This window comes from Euprymna scolopes, chromosome 29, assembly GCF_053919585.1.
Source record: "Euprymna scolopes isolate OS-2025 chromosome 29, ASM5391958v1, whole genome shotgun sequence".
Classification (NCBI taxonomy): domain Eukaryota; kingdom Metazoa; phylum Mollusca; class Cephalopoda; order Sepiida; family Sepiolidae; genus Euprymna; species Euprymna scolopes.
This window is the reverse complement of record NC_136510.1, coordinates 25,358,446-25,379,961: the sequence shown is the minus strand read 5'-3', so window position 1 is coordinate 25,379,961 and position 21,516 is coordinate 25,358,446. Positions and strand designations below refer to the sequence as shown.

At 33.1% G+C, this 21,516-nt stretch overlaps 1 protein-coding gene across 1 annotated transcript in view; it reads right to left on the bottom strand.

Moving 5' to 3' along the window:
• LOC145252552 (F-box DNA helicase 1-like) overlaps window positions 1-19,084 on the bottom strand; it is a 65,330-nt gene extending 46,246 nt beyond the window's left edge. The window contains exons 1-3 of the mRNA XM_080112105.1: window positions 17,968-19,084; window positions 5,360-5,478; window positions 2,275-2,392 (exon numbers count right to left, since the gene is read on the bottom strand). Of these exons, the coding sequence (XP_079968231.1) occupies window positions 2,275-2,392; window positions 5,360-5,478; window positions 17,968-19,041 (1,311 nt within the window). The 5' untranslated portion in view covers window positions 19,042-19,084. The remainder of the gene's footprint in view (window positions 1-2,274; window positions 2,393-5,359; window positions 5,479-17,967) is intronic.
• Window positions 19,085-21,516: the final 2,432 nt, after the last annotated feature.

Sequence of the window (21,516 nt, the reverse complement as noted above, 5' to 3'; positions counted from 1 at the left end):
CGGTGTTACCCGGGGTGTTTGGAGGTGTTAAAGAAAAAAAGAAAAAAATTCTTAGTAGGCTGACAGGTTTGAACACGTGACGCGAAGGCGGAAAACTTGAGATGTTACCGCGGCGTTACACTGACAAAGGAAGTGAAAATCGTTTAAATTTAGCGATGTCGATGAAAAGCTGTGGACTCACTGATAATTAGGTCAGGAGTCAGCAAAGAAATGAAAGTGCTATTTATTTTCTTCACCATGAGGCTGTTCCCATCTCCCAAGTGCCCAAATGAATAGCAATTGTCTGATATAAAGGTTTTTCCACACAGGGATCAAAGCTAATTGCTTTCTGGATGTCGCCGGCACGAAGCCAGAAAACTGCCTTCACTTTTACTAGTTTCACTTTTTTTTTTACGCGAAAAATCAACATATGAGAAGGCAGAATAGCAGGAATTTTATAAAATAAAAGCCGCTCCAATAAAAGATAGAGACGACCTCCTTTAGTAAATCGGAGATATTATAATCAAGGGAACATATAAAAAGTTCTAAGAAGTAGAAATGTTTTCTTCAGTATTTTCTAAGTAGCATTGTTATGCTTTGATAATCGGCAACATTCTGCAAAAGCTAGCATGTTCCAAGCAAAGTCAAGCAGCCAGTTAGTTACGTCTGCTTCAAATTCTGCACAAGTAGTATTGTAATTATTAATGGTGTAAATTGGGTAGATTTTGATTATTTATGGGTACGGCTCAACAAGAACTTGTTTAGATTAGACTTGAATGCTACCATGTTATATTCAACCGGGAAGCAGGTTAGTGGAATAGTGTTCCATAGGCGAACTGTTCTGTGATAAAAGCTTTGTTCATGGAATCTGCGTTTAGATTTAGGCACAGATAGAGAGTGGGGGAAATCGTATATAGTGGCTATAACTAGTTGAGGGTTTTTTTTTTTTTTTTTTTTTTATCAAAGTTTGGCAAAGGGGGAGCTCAGACAGGCACTTGATATGAAAATAATGATAAAGCAGAGACAGGTTTGCAACGAGTGGGAAAGAGGTTGCAGAAAAGAGAAAAAGGCATCACCTACTAGGTTTTGAACTCTAGGCTGGATAGGATGTGCCGAGCAGCTTCTGCCCAGATGTTTCAATTTTAGGGCGTATCTGGCTCTTATACATAGGATTCCATCTGTTTAGAGCACAATTGAAGCATGATACTTGACTTTTTCATTTTAAACTTTAATTCAATCCATTACATATAAAATAGATTTACAAAATCAAGAGTAGTATTATGGAGTAAGTCACTTTGGGGAGGCACTGCAGTAGGTTTTCAAATAGAGTAGGTAATCAATCAATCGAAAAATGGGTAATTGCACACAGATATCGACGAAAATATAGACGTGTGAAACATTTGTTGATCATTATTCAATTCCAGGCAATGTCGGATCTTCCTGCTAGTTTTAAGAGATATATATATACACACACACACACACACACACATAATTTCCTCAATGTCACAGCTCACACAAGCTATCAAAGCTGCATGGCTCATGCAAGCTGCACTGTTGTTTGATTGTGAAAATAACAGTGCAAGTTAACAGTTCAACCTAAATAAAAATAATACAGAAAAATCTTTACAGTGTATGTACTCAGAACTGAACGAAAATGTCATATTCCAAAAATTATGTAAAATTGATCAATTAGTTTTTATTATATATATATATATATATATATATATATATATACACACACACATACATACATACATACATACATACACTAGCATGGGTGCCTGGCATTGCCCGGATATTTGGAGCAAAAAAAAAAAGTGGTAGCAGGAAGGCAGGCTCGAACCCGTACCGCAAAGGAGGAAAAGAACAGGGAAAAAACCTGACATCTTTGCTGTTATGACCACCGCCAAACCAGAAGTGACATAGATTTTAATTAAGGCTAGACAATCGAAAGAGGATGACTTTCGAAAATATCGGTGAAAACAAAGATAAAACTATTTTATCAATTTACCTGACTTTTAGAATAGGATATCTCCGTTCCGTGATGGGTATGTATATCATATACACACATGCACACACAAACATGTATATACGCCAACTAGATAAAATTTGGCTTTTGGCAGCCACACATAAAGAGCATTTTTTTAGTTGGTGCAATTACCCCGAAGTACTGTGTGTGTGCGCACACACACACACACACACACACACACACACACACACACACGTTGAATTCTGGATAAATATCAAAATTATACATGCATATAAAAACCAAACAACTAAAAAACTTGAGCTTACGTCATCGTAACATTTCGCAAAATGTGTTTTGAGCAGAAACATTGCCTCATCATGATACACGTGTTGCTTAAGGGCAGGTAATAAATCCAAGACGGTACTCCTGTTTGTTTGCCTGAAACTGAAAAGACAAGGAACTCATTAACAACAGTAAAAGCATCATCAATGGCGGCCAATTTTATAATATACTAGACTAATAACACTCAACAATAGTTCGATCAATACAATATATGATGCAGAAATTTAGGAGTTTGAAATTAATATCTACAGATTTTGTTTGCATCACAGATTGACATCATAGAAACTAAGAAATCCTGAAAACTTGAGCATGCAACTCAAAGCGGTTGTCGATTTAGGACATTTTCTGTTTTGCATAAATTGTATAAGATGGCGCCTGGGCAACATTTAAATAATAACGAATAAGGAGTTTACTTAGCCTTTAGGCTAAGAACAAAGTTTAGTATCTGTTCTGATACAACACTTCACCATTTGTCTTTGGTTAGTGGAGGAGAAATCTTTTATGACAGAGACAATTTTTATTTTTGTTCCTTTTCAGAGTTCAGAGGAGCTGGATTTTTTCCACATAAAGCCGATCTTGTGTTTAACTCTGCATTTGTGGGGAAGAAAATAAATAGGAATAATTTAATTAGATTCTCTTGAATATTTTAAGACTCCAAGTTTTTAGTTTTTGTTTTTAACTTGAGGAATCCAAAAATGGCACCAGATTTGTCCTTCTATGTGATCTTATCAAATTTTAGAATTTGTCATATGTGCACCAATATGGAGAGAAAAAAAAAAAAAAAAAAAAAAAAAAAAATCAGGTGGCTGATAGGTTACTAATTTTTTTTTTTTTTTCTTTTGGACATTCATGCAGACGTTTTGAAGTGCCTCCAGACCAAAAATGGTAAAAACTTCTGGTTTTGTTCACTCCCAGTATTTTTTTTTTTTTTTTTTAAGGGTTCAGAATAACTATTGGAGAAAGCAACTAGTTTGGGTATAAATTTATATAAAATTCATATTGAAATAAGTTTTAGAAGATAAAAAAATTGTCGTAAAAAGGTACAGTCTTACAATGATCAGGTATTTATAATAAAAATGAACCTCACAAAAAAAAAAAAAAAAAAAAAAAAGAAAGAGAAAAAAAAGAAAGAGAAAAAAAAGAAAGAGAAAAAAAAGAAAGAGAAAAAAAAGAAAGAGAAAAAAAAGAAAGAGAAAAAAAAGAAAGAGAAAAAAAAGAAAGAGAAAAAAAAGAAAGAGAAAAAAAAGAAAGAGAAAAAAAAGAAAGAGAAAAAAAAGAAAGAGAAAAAAAAGAAAGAGAAAAAAAAGAAAGAAAAAAAAAGAAAGAAAAAAAAAGAAAGAAAAAAAAAGAAAGAAAAAAAAAGAAAGAAAAAAAAAGAAAGAAAAAAAAAGAAAGAAAAAAAAAGAAAGAAAAAAAAAGAAAGAAAAAAAAAGAAAAAAAAGAAAGAAAAAAGAGAAAAAAAAGAGAAAAAAGAGAAAAAAGAGAAAAAAAAGAGAAAAAAAGAGAAAAAAAAGAGAAAAAAAAGAGAAAAAAAGAGAAAAAAAAGAGAAAAAAAAGAGAAAAAAAAGAGAAAAAAAAGAAAAGAGAAAAAAAAGAAAAGAGAAAAAAAAGAAAAGAGAAAAAAAAGAAAAGAGAAAAAAAAGAAAAGAGAAAAAAAAGAAAAGAGAAAAAAAAGAAAAGAGAAAAAAAAGAAAAGAGAAAAAAAAGAAAAGAGAAAAAAAAGAAAAGAGAAAAAAAAGAAAAGAGAAAAAAAAGAAAAGAGAAAAAAAAGAAAAGAGAAAAAAAAGAAAAGAGAAAAAAAAGAAAAGAGAAAAAAAGAAAAGAGAAAAAAAAGAAAAGAGAAAAAAAAGAAAAGAGAAAAAAAAGAAAAGAGAAAAAAAGAAAAGAGAAAAAAAGAAAAGAGAAAAAAAGAAAAGAGAAAAAAAGAAAAGAGAAAAAAAGAAAAGAAAAGAGAAAAAAAAGAAAAAAAGAGAAAAAAAGAGAAAGAGAAAAAAGAGAAAAAAGAGAAGAGAAAAAGAGAAGAAAAAAGAGAAGAGAAAAAGAGAAGAAAAAAGAGAAAAAAAAGAAAAAAGAGAAAAAAAAGAAAAAAAGAGAAAAAAAAGAAAAAAGAGAAAAAAAAGAAAAAAGAGAAAAAAAAGAAAAAAGAGAAAAAAAAGAAAAGAGAAAAAAAAGAAAAAAAGAGAAAAAAAGAGAAAAAAAAGAAGAAAAAGAGAAAAAAGAAAAAGAGAAAAAAAAAAAAGAGAAAAAAAAAGAGAAAAAGAGAAAAAAAAGAAAAAAGAAAAAGAAAAAAAAAAGAAAAAGAGAAAAAAAAGAAAAGAGAAAGAAAAAAAGAGAAAAAAAAGAAAGAGAAAAAAAAGAAAAGAGAAAAAAAGAAAAGAGAAAAAAAAAGAAAAGAGAAAAAAAGAAAAGAGAAAAAAAAGAAAAGAGAAAAAAAAGAAAAAAGAGAAAAAAAAGCATATCACCTTTGTTCAGTCTAAAGAGACAATGGATATCCCCTACCACTGCGAAGGTGGTTACGTATCAAATTACGTAGCAAGGGCCGCGCAATTCCTAACCACAACTCTCCTGAATCAGCACTGCTTGATTCTAGTGATAAGGAGAAATCTAGGATGATTAGAAACAATGCAGAGATAAGTGGAGAGTACATTCACAATCTGTTATTTTCAAATGGTCGCCCATTTTAGTACGGACCATGTTCGATGTTGCTTAACTTTTGATGAGCTAATGGGAACTGGTGTGCAAAATGTAATTATACCAGGTTTGTTTTACAATAGACAGATGTACGAAAAAGTGGTAAAAACACAAATATGTTGTCAAAGGAAAGTTACTCTTCTACATAGCTGAATAAAGTTTTAGTGGTTTTATTTACTTGAAAACGTCTATTCAGTGCATATAGTCTTGAGTGTTACGTGAGAACACTAAAAAGGCCGACATTTAAATCTCTAAAGACCAAAATAAAAAAAAGTAAACATACTGGTAGAAACACCAATAAGCATTTTTTTAAAAATCATCTTTTATAAGGTTATCCATTAAAGAATGCTTACAGAAAAAAAAAAAAAAAAAAATTACCTCTTGAGTAATAGTTCTAAATCCTGATTCCAATTCTCAGTTTCATAATCATCCCTGAATTGGGATAGCCAGAGACTTTTTTTCTCGTAACAATGAACGTTAAATTTCCAATGCATGAACTGAAATGAGAAATAAGAAAAACCTTAAAAAAAAAAAAACTCCCCAAAAAACAAAAGAAAAAAAAAAAACATGTGGTCATACAACAGTTTATCCCCCCTCCCACTGCATTATTGTTGTTGGAATCAGAGTAAAGTTATTTTCTACTCATCGTTTCTTTAATACAACGAACATACTTTATTCTGTTTTGTCAGTCAATTACGGAAAATATTGGTCAGTGGCACATAAAAAAAAAAATAGGGGAAAGGAAGTTTGCTTGAAGCATTGTTCATAAACAAATAATGTACATGTATAAGAAGGCTGTAGAAATGCTGAATACTGGGTTATTTAAGTGTGACATGAATTATGAAGCGTTTTTGGCACATTGACCATTAATTATTGCCATTAGATTGATAAATGAAAAATCTTTTATGTAAAAGGGGTGTGTTCTTGTCCAGTGGTTCCAATATGGGGAAATCGGTTTATGCTATTAGAAACTGCACACATGTAAGTATATCAAAGAGTTTTTCCTGTTAATTTAAAAATTGTAAATGTCTGGTGACTAAAATATGTATATAAAGTAATCAGAAAATGGTAAATTTTGAGCAAAATTAAAAACAAAAGGGCCAAATTTACGAAATGCATTAGAAACTGAACACACCCTAAAAATATTGACCTCCATTTTTTGCTGATAATCTCGTAGATTAGTGTCCATTCAATAATATGATGAAAAAAAAAACCAAAAAAAAAAAAAACCCCAAAACAAAAAAAATAAAATATATAGTGGGAGAGGGGTACCGCTCGTCCATGTTATAGTCATTGCTAAGATCTTGTTCTAATTTATTAAGTTTTATCCTAACCTGACATAAGACAAAATTGATAGAGCCCTTTCAAAGTTATCAAAATGTCAGCAGGAGCATCAGCAAAATTATCAGAATCAGAAAGAACAATTTCTGCAAAACTAATCAATTCTGATTAGTTAGAATTGAGAGTTTGATCATAGTAGAAGTAAACCATGTACAGCTCTAGTTGATACTAGATGCACATTTATAGCAAGCCCCACTCTCCCCAATGGTTTACTTCTACTTGTGCAGCTGCCATTGTGCAAAGGCAGCATGCGTACCGCAGATTTAACAGACATGAGTTCAGTTCAAACAGACAGAAGTATATAGAAGCCGGAAGTAACTGTAAGAAAAAAATAGAGACAGCAATGAGAATTTACTGAAACCACCAGAAACGCATAGAAATTAGGAACTCGTGACTTCTGGAAAATCTACAACAGTGTAGTAAATAATGGGCAATCAACAATTCCCCCACTATCCAACAATCATGAGGTTTTTTGCTCAGCAACTGAGAAGGCTAACATGCTTGCCAGTCAGTTTGCCTCCAACTCCACACTGGACCCTGCTAACCACCCCCTCCCTGACTTTCCTTTGCGGACAAGACGCCACACTAGACGATCTGAAAATCACCTCTTCTCAGGTGCATGCTATCATAAAAAAATCTTGACACTTTGAAAGCATGTGGACCTGATCTCATCCCAGCTGTGCTATTAAAAAAAGTGCTCTGCCAAAGTAGCTCCAGTTCTATCCAAACTTTACAACAAATGCCTTAATGAATCTTGCTTTCCTGCCTGCTGGAAAACTGTTTCTGTGGTACCAGTTTTCAAGAATTCTGGAGAAAGAACTGACCCAGTGAATTATCGCCCCATTAGCCTCCTCCCACTTTGACAAAATATTCGAGTCCATAATTAACCAAGCTCTAGTCCATTACCTTACAGATGCTAAACTTCTGACCGACAAACAATATGGATTTAGGCAAGCCCATTCCACAGCAGACATCCTAACTAATCTGAGCGTATACATCATTCACTGGACAAAGCAGGGGAGGGTAGAGCGGTAGCTCTAGATATATCTAAAGTTTTTGACAGGGTATGGCATGAAGGTCTTCTCAGGAAAATCAGATCATACAATATCACTGGAATACTTAACATAATTAAATCCTTAGATAAGAGAAAAATCCAGGTTGTCCTTGACGGTCATACATCTAAACAGTATGATATAAATGCAGGAGTGCCTCAAGGGTCTATCCTTGGACCTTTATTATTCCTAATATTCATAAATGACCTCCATGATAAAATTGTCTGAGATGGGTATATATGCTGATGACAACACGCTCTATACCAGACACGACAGGAAAACAAATGAACACATATCTAAAGAAATGGCAGAAACACTAGAGGATGACCTCCAATCTATAGTGGAATGGGGACAAAAATGGATGGTCACATTCAATCCTGCCAAGACTAAACTTGTTTTCTTCAATAATTACAAGAAACCTTCTCTACCACCAATAGCAATGGCCAAAGACTCTTTATCTGAAAGTACATCTTTTAAACTCCTCGGCCTAATGTTCATAGTAAACGTGAGTTGAAAAATAGTAAGTTAAATTATTAAAGTTCTGATCATTTTTAATGGCCACTTTCTGATACACCTAGACATACAATTTATAAATTCTTGTAAAGTTAGTTTTATAAAAAAATGAAAAAAAAAATGAAAAAAAAAAAATGAAAAAAAAAATGAAAAAAAAAATGAAAAAAAAAAATGAAAAAAAAAATGAAAAAAAAAAATGAAAAAAAAAATGAAAAAAAAAATGAAAAAAAAAAATGAAAAAAAAAATGAAAAAAAAAAATGAAAAAAAAAATGAAAAAAAAAAATGAAAAAAAAAATGAAAAAAAAAATGAAAAAAAAAATGAAAAAAAAATGAAAAAAAAAATGAAAAAAAAAATGAAAAAAAAAATGAAAAAAAAAATGAAAAAAAAAATGAAAAAAAAAATGAAAAAAAAAATGAAAAAAAAAATGAAAAAAAAAATGAAAAAAAAAATGAAAAAAAAAATGAAAAAAAAAATGAAAAAAAAAATGAAAAATATGAAAAAAAAATGAAAAATATGAAAAAAAAATGAAAAATATGAAAAAAAAATGAAAAATATGAAAAAAAAATGAAAAATATGAAAAAAAAATGAAAAATATGAAAAAAAAATGAAAAATATGAAAAAAAAATGAAAAATATGAAAAAAAAATGAAAAATATGAAAAAAAAATGAAAAATATGAAAAAAAAATGAAAAATATGAAAAAAAATGAAAAATATGAAAAAAAAATGAAAAATATGAAAAAAAAATGGAAAAAATGAAAAAAAAATGGAAAAAATGAAAAAAAAATGGAAAAAATGAAAAAAAAATGAAAAAATGAAAAAAAAATGAAAAAATGAAAAAAAAAATGAAAAAATGAAAAAAAAATGAAAAAATGAAAAAAAAAATGAAAAAATGAAAAATGAAAAAATGAAAAATGAAAAAATGAAAAAATGAAAAAATGAAAAAATGAAAAAATGAAAAAATGAAAAAATGAAAAAAAAAAAAAAAAAATGAAAAAAAAAAATGAAAAAAAAAAAATTATGGATGTCTATGAAATGTTTAAGGTGGGAGTCCACGACAGACTGGCTGAGCTCCAGCCGGAGATTGAGAAATCAAGGGATATTGTTCGCATGAAAATGGAGTTGGAGTGCCCCCCCTTTTATGGGGATCCAACTCCCAATAAGTTTGAATTCCGTGGGTTCCTAAGGAAATTTGAATTCTGTACTGCGAACATGAAAAGTGCAGACAAATTATTGCTAAAATCCAAATTAGGAGAGGCGTTCAATATTATTTCTAGGTTTATGTGATTCCCGAGAATTACGACGCAGCTTTGGAGTGTCTGAAGGAAAAATATTTAAATCCTTCAGCAATTATGAACAAAATATTCAATGACATTATTCCGCAACCAGAGCATTATGCGTCTTTGAGGGATATCAGAATCCTCCTCCAGCGAGTCAAACTTGAACTGACGGAGATGGATAATTCCTTTGGCACGGATTTTCTTACAGATAAAGCCACCTCAGGAAGATTAATAGCTCATATTATGTTCGCTAAATTTCCGAACAGTGTTTGCAGAGAAATAATGAATAAATCCTGTGAACGGTTTCCTTCTTTAAAGTCTATTTTAACGTATACGTTTGACATTATAGACATAATAATGGCGTTGCCTTTAAATGCGTCAAGGCGGGAAAATTTCCCGGCAAACATGTCGGGTTCGTTGAATGCTGGAACCCTCGTGGCGAAGAATTCGGAGCCAAAACAAATCAAGTCCTTTCAGAGTAATAATAACTCTAAGTCTTTCGTCAAAAATGGCGAAAATAAATTTTGTAAATTGTGTCAGATTGATGGTCACCTGACAAGAGTTTGTTCTAAATTTCCAAATTCTGAATCTAAAATTATTCGAGCGAAAGAATTAAGATTATGTCTCCGGTGCCTCGGTGAGCACTCAGAGTCCAGTTGCAGGGGGGTTACGGGGTTCCCCTTCCATTGCAGTAATTGTGGTTTAAAAAAACCATTATTCCTTAATGTGTCCTAAAGGCTCTAGGTCCTTTGTAGGACGCACTTTCGTGGCGGATCAGGACAAGAGTATTAGTCCTGTACTCAAGATATCTATGAAGGTTAAAGGGCACCTGGTTTATTTTTTCTGTCTGATAGATACGGGTAGCCAAAAATCCTTTTTCTCTAAAATAATTCTGGACCGGTTGATTCACAACCGTAATCTAAATCCTGAGACGGTACAAATGTCCGTCAATATCTTTGTGGGGAATAAGTCCTTACATCTTTCAGAGCTGGAAGTGTCTATTAAATTGGGACATCAGCGTCCTTTTTATCATTCTGCATTGTTTGCTGAAAATTTGAAATTGAAATTTAACGTAAACAGGTTAGACGAGATTACGTCGAATTTAACTGAAAAAGGATATAAGTTTTGCCCTGGTTATTCTGAACTAAATGGTTCTAACATTCTCGGTATCATTGGCCTGGATCTTATTCCTAGAATCCATAATCTCAGTTTAATTAAGTGCTTGGGAGGTTCCGCTTGGAAACTCCCCAATTATATCATTCCCTTCGGTGAGGGTCAAGTTTTTTAAACAAAAATGATAAGGCTGTGGAAAAATTGCCAGCCTTCGATCAAGTTATTAAAACACTCCCTATGTGTCAGTCATATTTAATTGATAGTGTATTAAAGCCAGTAGCATCTTACGAGGATGTGCTGCAACCTTTTTTTGATGGTCCTGCTGTTGAACGTGGAGTAGAAAAGTTTTTTTCTCTGGACTCCATAGGTATCGAGGATGCCAACCAGTTGTCTTCAATTGATAAAGAAAAAATAAATGCCTTCGAAGAGGCTATAGTTCTCAAGGAAGGAAAATATTACGTCGAGCTGCCTTGGGAGCATGACAAGCTTCTCAAGGTGGAGTCCAATTATGTGTCTTCAGTGCGAATAATGCATAGGGTGGCCCAGTCCTTGGAAGGAAAAGGACTGTATAACGATTATATACAGGTCTTCAAAGAATACGAAGACTGCGGAATTATCGAACCTTTCTCCATTCCCCATGGAACTTATGAGAATTATAAATGGATTCCCCATCGGCCAGTAATTAAAGAAGGTTTGGGAATAACTACAAAAATCCGCCCTGTTTTCAATTGTTCGTTGAAACGTAAAGATAGCATTTCGATTAACAACGCTGCTTATTCGGGTGTTAACATGATTGCATTGTTGCTAGATATTCTACTAGCTTTCCGAAAAGAAAAATATGTGCTTTTGGGCGATTTGCGCAAAGCTTTTTTACAAATCAGGTTAAAATCTATTGAAGATAAAAATAGATTTTGTTTTTTCCTCAAGGTAGATGGCAAATTGTGCGCCTACCGATTTAATACTATTATATTTGGGTTCAATGCCAGCCCTTTTATATTAAGCTTTATACTTGAGCATCATGCCAAAAAATATGATTTCCAATAATTTCTATGTTGACAATTTAGTTACTACTAATAGTGACCGAGATACTCTAACTCGTGTATAATAAAGTCCGCAACAGACTCGGAGAAGCGGGGTTTGAACTCCAATTGCACGAGCATACAAAATAAAATGATGGAAGACAGTACTATCTCGTCTTCTTCCCCCACCTTTGAAAAAGTGCTGGGGTATCAATATTCTGTTGAAAGGGATACCCTTAAACTTGCTCCATCTGTAATAGATGGCAATGCCAATACCAAATGCAAGATATTATCTCAAGTTTCAAGTGTATATGATCCATTATCTTTACTTCTTCCTGTCACCGTGCAGGGGAAGATTATTATTAGTCAACTGTGGAAAAAGGAGTTGTCTTGGGATCAACAAATCCCTGAAGAAGTTAAGGCCACGTGGCAAGCATATGCCAATGAGCTGAATTGTATAGGGGACTTTGAATTTCCTAGATGTACTCTCCTAGCGGAATCCCCTGTTGAAATTATTTGCTTTAGCGATGCTTCTAAGCACGCTTATGGGTTTTCCGTGTATGCGAAACAAGGTGCTCAGTGTTCCTTGATATTCGCCAAGGCAAAAGTGGCACCCATCAAGGGAAAATCACTACCTGTTTTGGAATTATTAGCTATATTTCTAGCGTTTAAAGTTATTCCACAAGTTTTGGGTGCTCTAGCGCCCATCAATATCAAATCCTTTTTTGTTGTGTCTGACGCACAAGTAGCCCTGTCATGGATTTTGAATGGGAAGGCTGCGAGAAAAAATATATTTGTAGAAAATCGCGTGTCAGACATTAATAAACTTAAATATGGGATAAACCCTAAATTTAGATATGTCCCTTCGTCAGATAATCCGGCTGATCTTTTAACCAGAGGTATTACTGCCTCTAAGTTCAAATTTTGGACCTGCGAACCAGATTGGCTTAATCAAGTAGAAATCAGCTGGCCCACGTCCCCCTTGCCTTGTCTTAACAATGTTAACAGGAAGATGGTAATATGTATGTTCTCGGATGAAACTGCTTCTAACGAGAATCACTTGCCAATTAAAATATCTGATTTTTCCTCATTAACTAAGGCTATTAATGTCTTAGAAAAAGTTGAGATTCGGTGATAAATTACGTCACCGAAAGACTGACACCGTTGTTCTTCTCTCATTTACAAAGGGAAGCCTTTCCCACAGATTGCTCCCCCAAGAGTTACGGCCCTTGGATTATTCCTAGATAGGGAGGGACTGATACGGACTCAAGGACGTATTCAGAACTCCAAGGTTTTTCGATATGAAGTGAAATTTCCTATATTGTTAGGAAAAAATACCTGCCTGACCAAATTGGTCATTATTGAAGCTCACCAGAATTGTTGTCATATGGGAGCAAATTCAACCCTTAGCAAGGTTAGGCTATCGGGTTTTTGGATCTCCCAAGGGAGACAGGCGGTGAAGTCGGTTTTCCGTGACTGTGTTATATGTAAGAGAATTAATTCTCTACCGTACAAAGCACCCTCTGGGTCTCAACTGCCTTCTGATAGAGTAAATTTTGTCCAGCCCTTCAAATGTGTAGGGGTGGATTTTACTGGACATTTTTTTGTCAAAAACAATAATGAGGATGTCAAAATGTACATCCTACTGTTTACTTGCATGAGTTTACGTGCCATACACTTGGAATTGGTACCAGACATGAGCGCAAGATCTTTCTTGTTAGCGTTCGTTAGATTCACCAACTTATTTGGTGTACCAACTCATATGTATTCCGACAATGCTAAATCTTTCATAGCGTCGGGTATTATATTATCAGACATATTTGTGTCTGATGAATTTAGAGAACATTTCAAATCCACTACTATTGTTCATTATACAATTCTCCTGTACTCTGCATGGCATGGTGGAATATGGGAGAGATTAATTAAAACTGTGAAACAGTGTCTTTCCAAGTTGTTGGGTAGGAGGAGGGTCGGTTATTTCGAGTTCCTAACCGCCCTTTCAGATGTTCAAAAGGCCATAAATGACAGGCCACTAACATTTATTTCAGCTTCTGATAGAGGCCTTGATGGGTTGACTCCCAACCATTTTTTGCAGACAGGATATCATCCCCCGCCTGCTTATCAATCTTAGCAGTTCAGAGGACCCTTGTCCAGAACCTCCAAATAGAAATTCGCTCTTACATTCCCTTGAAATGAGGGATGAATTTGTCAGTAAATTAAAACGTAGTTGGCATAATGACTACGTGCTCTCAATTAGAGAAGTAGACGCCCACATTACAGAAAATGAAACCTCTAAAATATTAGAGGGTGAAATTGTTCTTATCAAAGCTCCTAATAAGTCCCGGCCCTTCTGGGGGTTGGGTAAGGTAGTAAAATTATTGGTCGGAAAGGACAACAGGGTTCGTTCAGCCTCAGTGCTGAAAGACGGGTGTGTCCAAATTCATTCCTTAAAAAATATTTATCCTTTAGAGATAAAACATAACCCTGAACCTTCATTAGCAGAATTTACGGAAGAAGGAGGCCCCTTCTTTTGCCCTACATGTTCAGTCGCCAACGACGAAACAACACCTATGGTGTGTTGCGACTCGTGCAATGAGTGATACCATTTTGGTTGTGTCGGGGGTCGACCAACAAGTTACCGTTGAAGATTGGGTGTGTACGGATTGTGCGGACCAAACACCAAGTTAATAATTGTATATTCCTTTTATAGACTCATCAGTAGAGTCATACCTTTTATTACTAATAAATTCTCTGTTTGCCATAGAGAGATCGTTATAAGTTCAGATTGACAACAGACACACATTGAATTTAATTGCTATTATTGTGTTAATATTAAATCCTTTGGGACAGAATTTCATTGTAATAACTTGTCCAAATAGGCGACAATCATTAATTTCCCCGATAAAAAAAAGAAAGAAATGAGTAATCCATTTCTTTCTCTTCCTTCCTTTGGCAGGGGGTTAGAAATTTCAGAATGCAAGGGCGATAACTGCTAGATGGTTCCAATCATGCGATTATTTTGACCAATGAAATTGCATTGTTTCAGTTGCTGCGGAGGATTCAGGAATTGGCGGGAATATTGTGTTTCTTCAAACAGATTTCCATTCCGTGTCGAGCAAAGCAGACGCGTGGTGTCTCGCTCCATGCCAAATGAACTAAGGCAGGGTTCTATTCTATTTGTTATCTCCGCTCACTTAAATGCGGATACAAGCCGGAGGCAAAAATGTTATGGACTAATTACATTCATCATCATTGCCCGCAGGAGGGCATCCTTTATTATGGAACATCGATCGCAATGTGCGTTCTTATTTGACCAGTCTGGAAGGATTTCGAAGAATCCTCAACCACTTCTACGATCGGCCGAATTCAACCAGCATCTTCAAGGAAGAAAACTACCTACACCTTTCGAGGCATAAACTACCCACCATTTGGCCGAAGCTAAAGAGGTGCACTCTTTTGCAATTATGGACTCATTTTACCTTTCTTGTAAATAAAATATTCTTGGAATTTAAGGTGAGCCTTTGTTGCTTTTCTGAGTGTCTCTTTCATTCTGCCAAAGGCAAAAACGAGTAAGAGAAATTCTTACAGTAAACTGGTTTATTAATTGTAGAAAACAAAAACAAACGGGAGAAAAAAGGAGCTCAAAATGAAAGAAAAATAAAACAAATTATTTTTACAATTGTAGCCATCCGTATTATAAGATTTGTGTGACGTCACTTCCAATGTAAATAAAGAAGTGCGGAGCGTCAGGATAGCCCTATTTTTTTATGTCTGTAAAAGTTTGAAAAGTTCAAATAAAGTTTATAATTTAATTGACCCACCCCTCAAAAAACACACCGTTTTTTTTTTAAACTAACTTTAATTTTAAAATTTCGATGTTTGAAAAAACAGTCCATAATGTCATAAAAGTTCTATTTTTGATTGATAAAAAGAAAACAGTTAAAACAAAAACAAAAAACAGTCCATTAAGTTCAAATAAAGCCTGTTTGAATAATAAAAAAAGGGTTAATTCTATACGGTTTTGGCCATCATAGATAAAAATGTCTGACGTCACTTCCGTCAAATGCTTTGTAAACAAAGGAAGGCCAATCTACACCATTACCAAAATAAAAATAAAATTTAAAATAAAATCAAACCAGCACAAAATAAAAGTATGAATGAAATTTACTCAAAAAAGTAAAAACAGAAAACACGCTCGATTAATTTGGAGTTTTGGCTTATAAGATTTTTTTTGGCCTGAAAAAATTTTCATGGCTAAATAGACCAATGCTTGTGCAGGGTTCACACTCGTTATCAAGTACCGACTACCCCCCCCCCCCCAAAAAAAAACCCAACTTTTTAATAAGGAGCTAATGCAGACAGTGATCCGCGCTATTTTTCTTTTTTTTTAAATCCTATTTCCACGTTTAATTTTTTTTTTTTTTTTATTCAATTGTAAGTTAACACCCTCCCCTCCCATGTTAAGAATGGCTTTTAAATTAACGTTATTATTTCAGCACGGATCGCTCTCTGCATAAGTACCAAAAAAAAAAAAAAAAAAAAAATGAACGAATCTTAGTAAATGAGAGTTGTCTCCCTCTGCCAATGACAAAAACAGCGCCACGTGAGAATTCATTTCAATGCTTACTTATAAAAATTGATTTTCCTTGTTTAAATTAGAACTACTTAATTTACGCGCTTTTTTTTTTCTTAAATATGGAATCTTCGTTCCTTCATAAATCGTGTATTTAAAAAAAAAAAAAAGTAGTTTTAATTCTAAAAACGCCATGTTTTAGATAGACTTTTCACATTGTACGAAAAGGCTAGGCTCACCCCCTAAAAATGCGTGATTTCAACCTTTATATTTTATTTGTTTCCGACGATCATCATAGATTACAAACTTAAGGGCAAATGTGTAGTTTAGCGGCGTAAATTATTTTACACAACAAATTATAGAAACTATTGGGTTTGTATTACTGTACACAGATTCGAAAAAGTTGTCAAAAAACAAATGTTACCAAAGGCAAGATAAGTTATTCAGCTCGAAAAACAGTGTTTACCGATGTAGTGGAAAATTAAAAGTGGCGCCCGACTTTGAGCACGCTAAGTTTGAGAAAAGGAATTAAAAAAAAAAAAAAAAAAAAAATACTGTTAGAAACTCGCTCAATATGTTACCGTGACATCACATGGGTTGACACATATTCGGTGGGTTTTTAACAAGTACCCAGTATTTTCTATAATTTTTTTTAACTCCTTTTCCAAAACTTACCGTGTCAAAGCGGGGTTTGTATTACTGTACACAGATTCGAAAAAGTTGTCAAAAAACAAATATATAACAAATAAATGTTATCAAAGGCAAGATAAGTTACTTTTCTGCCAAACTGGATATATTTTGTGTTTTTATTCAATGTAACATTTATTCAGCTCGAAAAACATGCAGTGTTTACCGATGTATTGGAAAATTCAAAATGGCGGCCGACTCTCTCTTAAACACGGTAAGTTCGGGAAAAGGTCTTATAAATAAACTAGACAAAATACTATTAAAAAACACCGAATATATGTCAACCTATGTCACGGTAATATATATTGAGCGAATTTCTAACAGTATTTTGTCTTTATTCTTATATAAAACAGTGTTAGACCCTAAGCTTGCTGAAATAAAAACAGAAAATTTCTTTATAATTTTTTTTTCAACATTTTGTAATTAGACTAAGTGTACAGCAATCGAGGCCTTTAAAATTTGGCTTTTCTAAGGCCAAATTTGGCCGCCATTTTTTTTTTGTAATAAAAGTGCAAAAAAAAAAAAAGGGCCAAATTTAGCCTTAAGTACAATCTGTCAAACCTTAGAAAGACCAAATTTTAAAAGCAATTCAGCGGCTTCGATTGTCGTACATTTTAATAATAAAAAAAAAAAAATGAAAAAATTATAAACATGAAATTTTGGTGCTAATGCACTTACTGATCCGCGCTATTTTTTAAAATCGTATTTCCAAGTTTAATTAAACTTTATTATTCAATTGGGTACAACCCCCCCCCCCATGTTAAGAATGGCTTTTTAAATAATATTATTTCAGCACGGATCAATAAGTGCATGCATGAGTACCAAAATTTTTTCTGGTTTTATTTCAACCTTTGGGTCTAATGTTTTATATAAAAATAGTTTTTATAAATTGTTTGTCAAATAATTTACGCCGCTAAACTACATTTACCAACTTAAGTATCATATTAATAGAAAAATTGACAAAAAAAAAAAAAAATAAATAAAATAATTTAATGATTTTAAGCAAGGGGTTCGCTTTCTCATAACGTTCAAATCACGTGACACGTCGGTAAGAACGAGAAAGTGAACCCCCCTTAAAAGTCATTAAATTTATTTTTCAAATTTTTCTGCTAATATGATTATTGTACACTCTCGTAAGGTCCGCCTTAAAGTTAAATTCAATTTTACGGTATAATGTTTATTAATAGTGTTTTTAAGTTAAAAATTCAAGTTTTACGATACCTTTTGTTGATTAAATTATTAGGTTAAAGTGCAGAATAGTTTAAAAAGCTCCATCCCCCCTCCTCTTCATGTAAAGAACGGGTTTCTGAATAACATTATTTCAGCAAGGTCCGTATTCTGTATAAGTACCCCCTTCCCTTTGTTGCTTTTGTATATTAATGTTAAGCGAAGACTGGAAAACAACTCACGTTTTTGTTGCAGATAATTCGTTGCCAATCACGACAAACCATGGGACAGACATCAAATAAACATTCCGAATTTAACTGGCAAAATATCATCTTCTTGACTTCATCGGGTATGTTTTGGAAGTAGTTTATACCTGGGAACATTTTAGACGCTTCTTCACTGCCGAAGAGACCATACGAGACTTTGGACAAATTATAATCCTCGGGGCTCTCTGCATCGCTACTACTATCATCACTTGAAGATCCTGGTTTCTCCGATGGAACATCGATCGAGGTTTCGCCATCGATTAAGTCCAACGCAGACATGGACAAATCGACACTATCCGTATCGTTATCGCTTGTCCAACACATTTTCTTTCTCCGAACTCTAGGCGATGAAGAGTCGGCGACACTGGTATATTGGTGTTTAATTGGATACATGGTCTTTTTCGGATACCGTTTTAAAGGAGCGGACGCTGATGCCTCGGGTCCACTGCTTCTCCGGGAAAGCGAAGGAGGATGAACGTTGGGGTTTTGGGAAAAGGAGCGGCTTCCTCCTGTCGCCATGCGTCGAGAGTGTATTCTCAAACGCGAGTAACGGTTTCTTATACAATTACAGAGGGACGGGGTTGTCGTTAAATCAACGTCATACTCTCGCGGATAAATAGCGCTATGATGCCGGTTATTTCTAGAACATGCGCAATGGTTACGACATGGGCATGGACATGTGGTCTGCATAAAACGTCTATGTGCTAAAACCAATTCCCGAAGTAGGAATTGTGAAGTCGGATATCTATTACTTTCCGTAACATTTACATCTCTACGATTATTACGCGTCGCATTGGAATCTCGTTCAAAACTCGCAGAAGCTTGCGAGTGATAATTTAATCTTTCTCGGGATATGTTTGCAACAATATCTGAAACACTGGCCGCAAAATTCTGTTTATCGAATACTGGATCCAACGCAGGGGGATCAGGTGTACTAGTAGACCCTGTAGTATCTACTGGAACATTTTGTGTGTTTAAATCGTCGCTGGTTTGTTTAAAATCGTGAGGTAATTGACTTGTGTCGAGTACTTTTTCGTTGTTCTCCGCCATGCTATTTTGGTCTTTTCTACCTCACGTGGTGGAAGAGTTCCAAATGAAAGCATAAGCAGAGTTAGTAGTCTGTTTGAAGCCAAATGTTTCAGGCCAAAAAGGCTAAATTGAAAAGAGAGAAAAAAAAAAAAGCCCATAAGAGGCAAAATTGAAAACTGAAGCTATACTTTTAGAAAAAAACAGGGCAAATGGAAAATTTTCTTTAATGCTATAAAAAATGGTTATATTGAAGATGTTTACTCCCATTTTTTTAAAATTTCATTTTAATTTGTTTTTTTTCTTTTAGCAGTAGGTTCCCTATGAAATTAAAATTATGGGCTTTTTATATGTATGCTTTTGGGGGAAAATTATTATTATTATTATTATTTTTTTAGATAAATACACTTGCGCTTAGGAACATTAATAATACATTCTGTTTTTTTTTTTTTTAAGCGTACTGGAAGAGTAAGACTAGAAAATTTTATACTTAAATAACTTGATAAATTTATAAATGCGTACTTTCAGCTGCCTCCTCCTCCCCCAAAATGATTTTTTAGGCGATTATGCTGTTGGAGAAAAAATTAAAACAAAACACCCCAATTATTTAAAAATTTAAAGTGAGGAAGAAATTTCGTGAAAAATATTGAATAATTCCACCCCATCTTTCTAAGCTTCTACTCGAAAAATGTAATTCAAGTCCTAATTTTTTTTTTTCAATTAAAAGAGCAAGGACCAAGGTTTCATAACAAAACAAAAAAAAAAAAAACGTTTTTTTTTTTTTTTTTAAAGGTTTTAAACTTCGGACTTTACAGGTAAATTTCTAAAAAAAAAAAAAAAAAAACTACTTTTTTTGTTTTAAATTTGAATATATTATTTATTGATCTTTTATCTTCAATTTGTGATATATAACACTTTGATGAGTAAATTATTTACTTTTTAATAGACATTTCAAAATGAGAGGCGTGAATTATTCGACCCCCTGTCTTTCCAAGCTTATAACTACTCGGAAAATGTAATTCAAGCCCTAATTTTTTTTTTATTAAAGGAGAAAGGTTTAAAAAAACAAAAAAAAAACAACGTGGTTTAAAAAGTTTTAAACTTCGAACTTTACAGGTAAATTTCTAAGACACTACTTTTTTTTTGTTTTAAATTTGAATATATTATTTATTGACCTTTTCTCTTCAAGTTGTGATATATAAAACTTTGGTGAGTAAATTATTTACTTTTTAATAGACACTTGAAAATGGGGGGGGCGTGAATAAAAAAATGTTTGTCTAAAATATATTCGGTTTTTGGAAAGAGCGTAAAATTTCACATTTACCCTGAAAATATCGTAAAAACAGAATCAATAGAAAAATTTTGATAGATTTTTAAAGTTTAAAAATTGAAAAATATTGAGTTCGTAAAATTCATTACTGTTTTTTAAAAAATAAAAAAATATTTCTATTACTTTTAAAACAACCTTAATAGTTTATTTTGGAAGTATAATCCATAAAGAAAATAAACAACCCACTTTTAAAAGAGAAATTACGAGTTTTTTATATTTTATTCGCAGTTTCGTGTTAGGGGTGTCAAAAATTCCTACAAAAAATTCTGATACACCTAGAGGATTCGTTCTGCATATAAATTTAAGTTAAATTTATCAACTATTTCGGTTGATTGTCAATCAAAGTAAACCAATTTTTTTAGCTAAGAGAGATGAATTGCTGCACACGTCTTTTTTTTTGGGGGGGGGGCAATTAAAAATTCCATTAATCCACAAACCCTTAGTCCAGGTGGCAACAATCCCCAAATCCTTCTCTGAATCTTGTCATTCAAGTGCCACTTCCCACAAAATAGAATACTTCATGTCTAACATTTAATTAGAATGATTAGATGTCATGCAAACATGCTATCTGGCCAGAAAATGAGTGATCATTTTACATTAAACTAGTATGTGAAATTGATCCCCCAATCTAATTTATCCAATAATTCTTGCTTTTTTTTTTTTTTTTTTTTTTTTTTTACCAAAGTTTTTTCAATGTATTCATGTTATCGTAACATATTGGGGGGGGGGGTTCTAGCAGTATCTTGTATAATTTTTTATTTTAAAGTCATTTTCAAAACTTTGAATATTTAGGCGTTAATTCGCAGCCATTTTTCTTGTTCTCATCTGATGCTCGACACTATGTTTTTCAAACCAAATAAATGTTTTAAGATGAGTAAAGCCACCAAATTATTTTCCAAGTAAGTAGAAGAGTAACTTATCTATCATTGGGTTTGTTTTACTGTACACATAGATTCGAAAAAGTTGTCAAAAGACAAATATATCACAAATGTTTATCAAAGGCAAGATAAGTTACTTTTCTACCTAACTGGATAATTTTTTCATGTTTTTATTTAATGTAATGTGTTTTTCAGCTCGAAAAACAGTGTTGACTGATGTATTGGAAAATTTAAAATGGCGTCGGACTCTCTGTTGAACACGGTAAGTTTGGGAAAATAAGTTAAAAATAA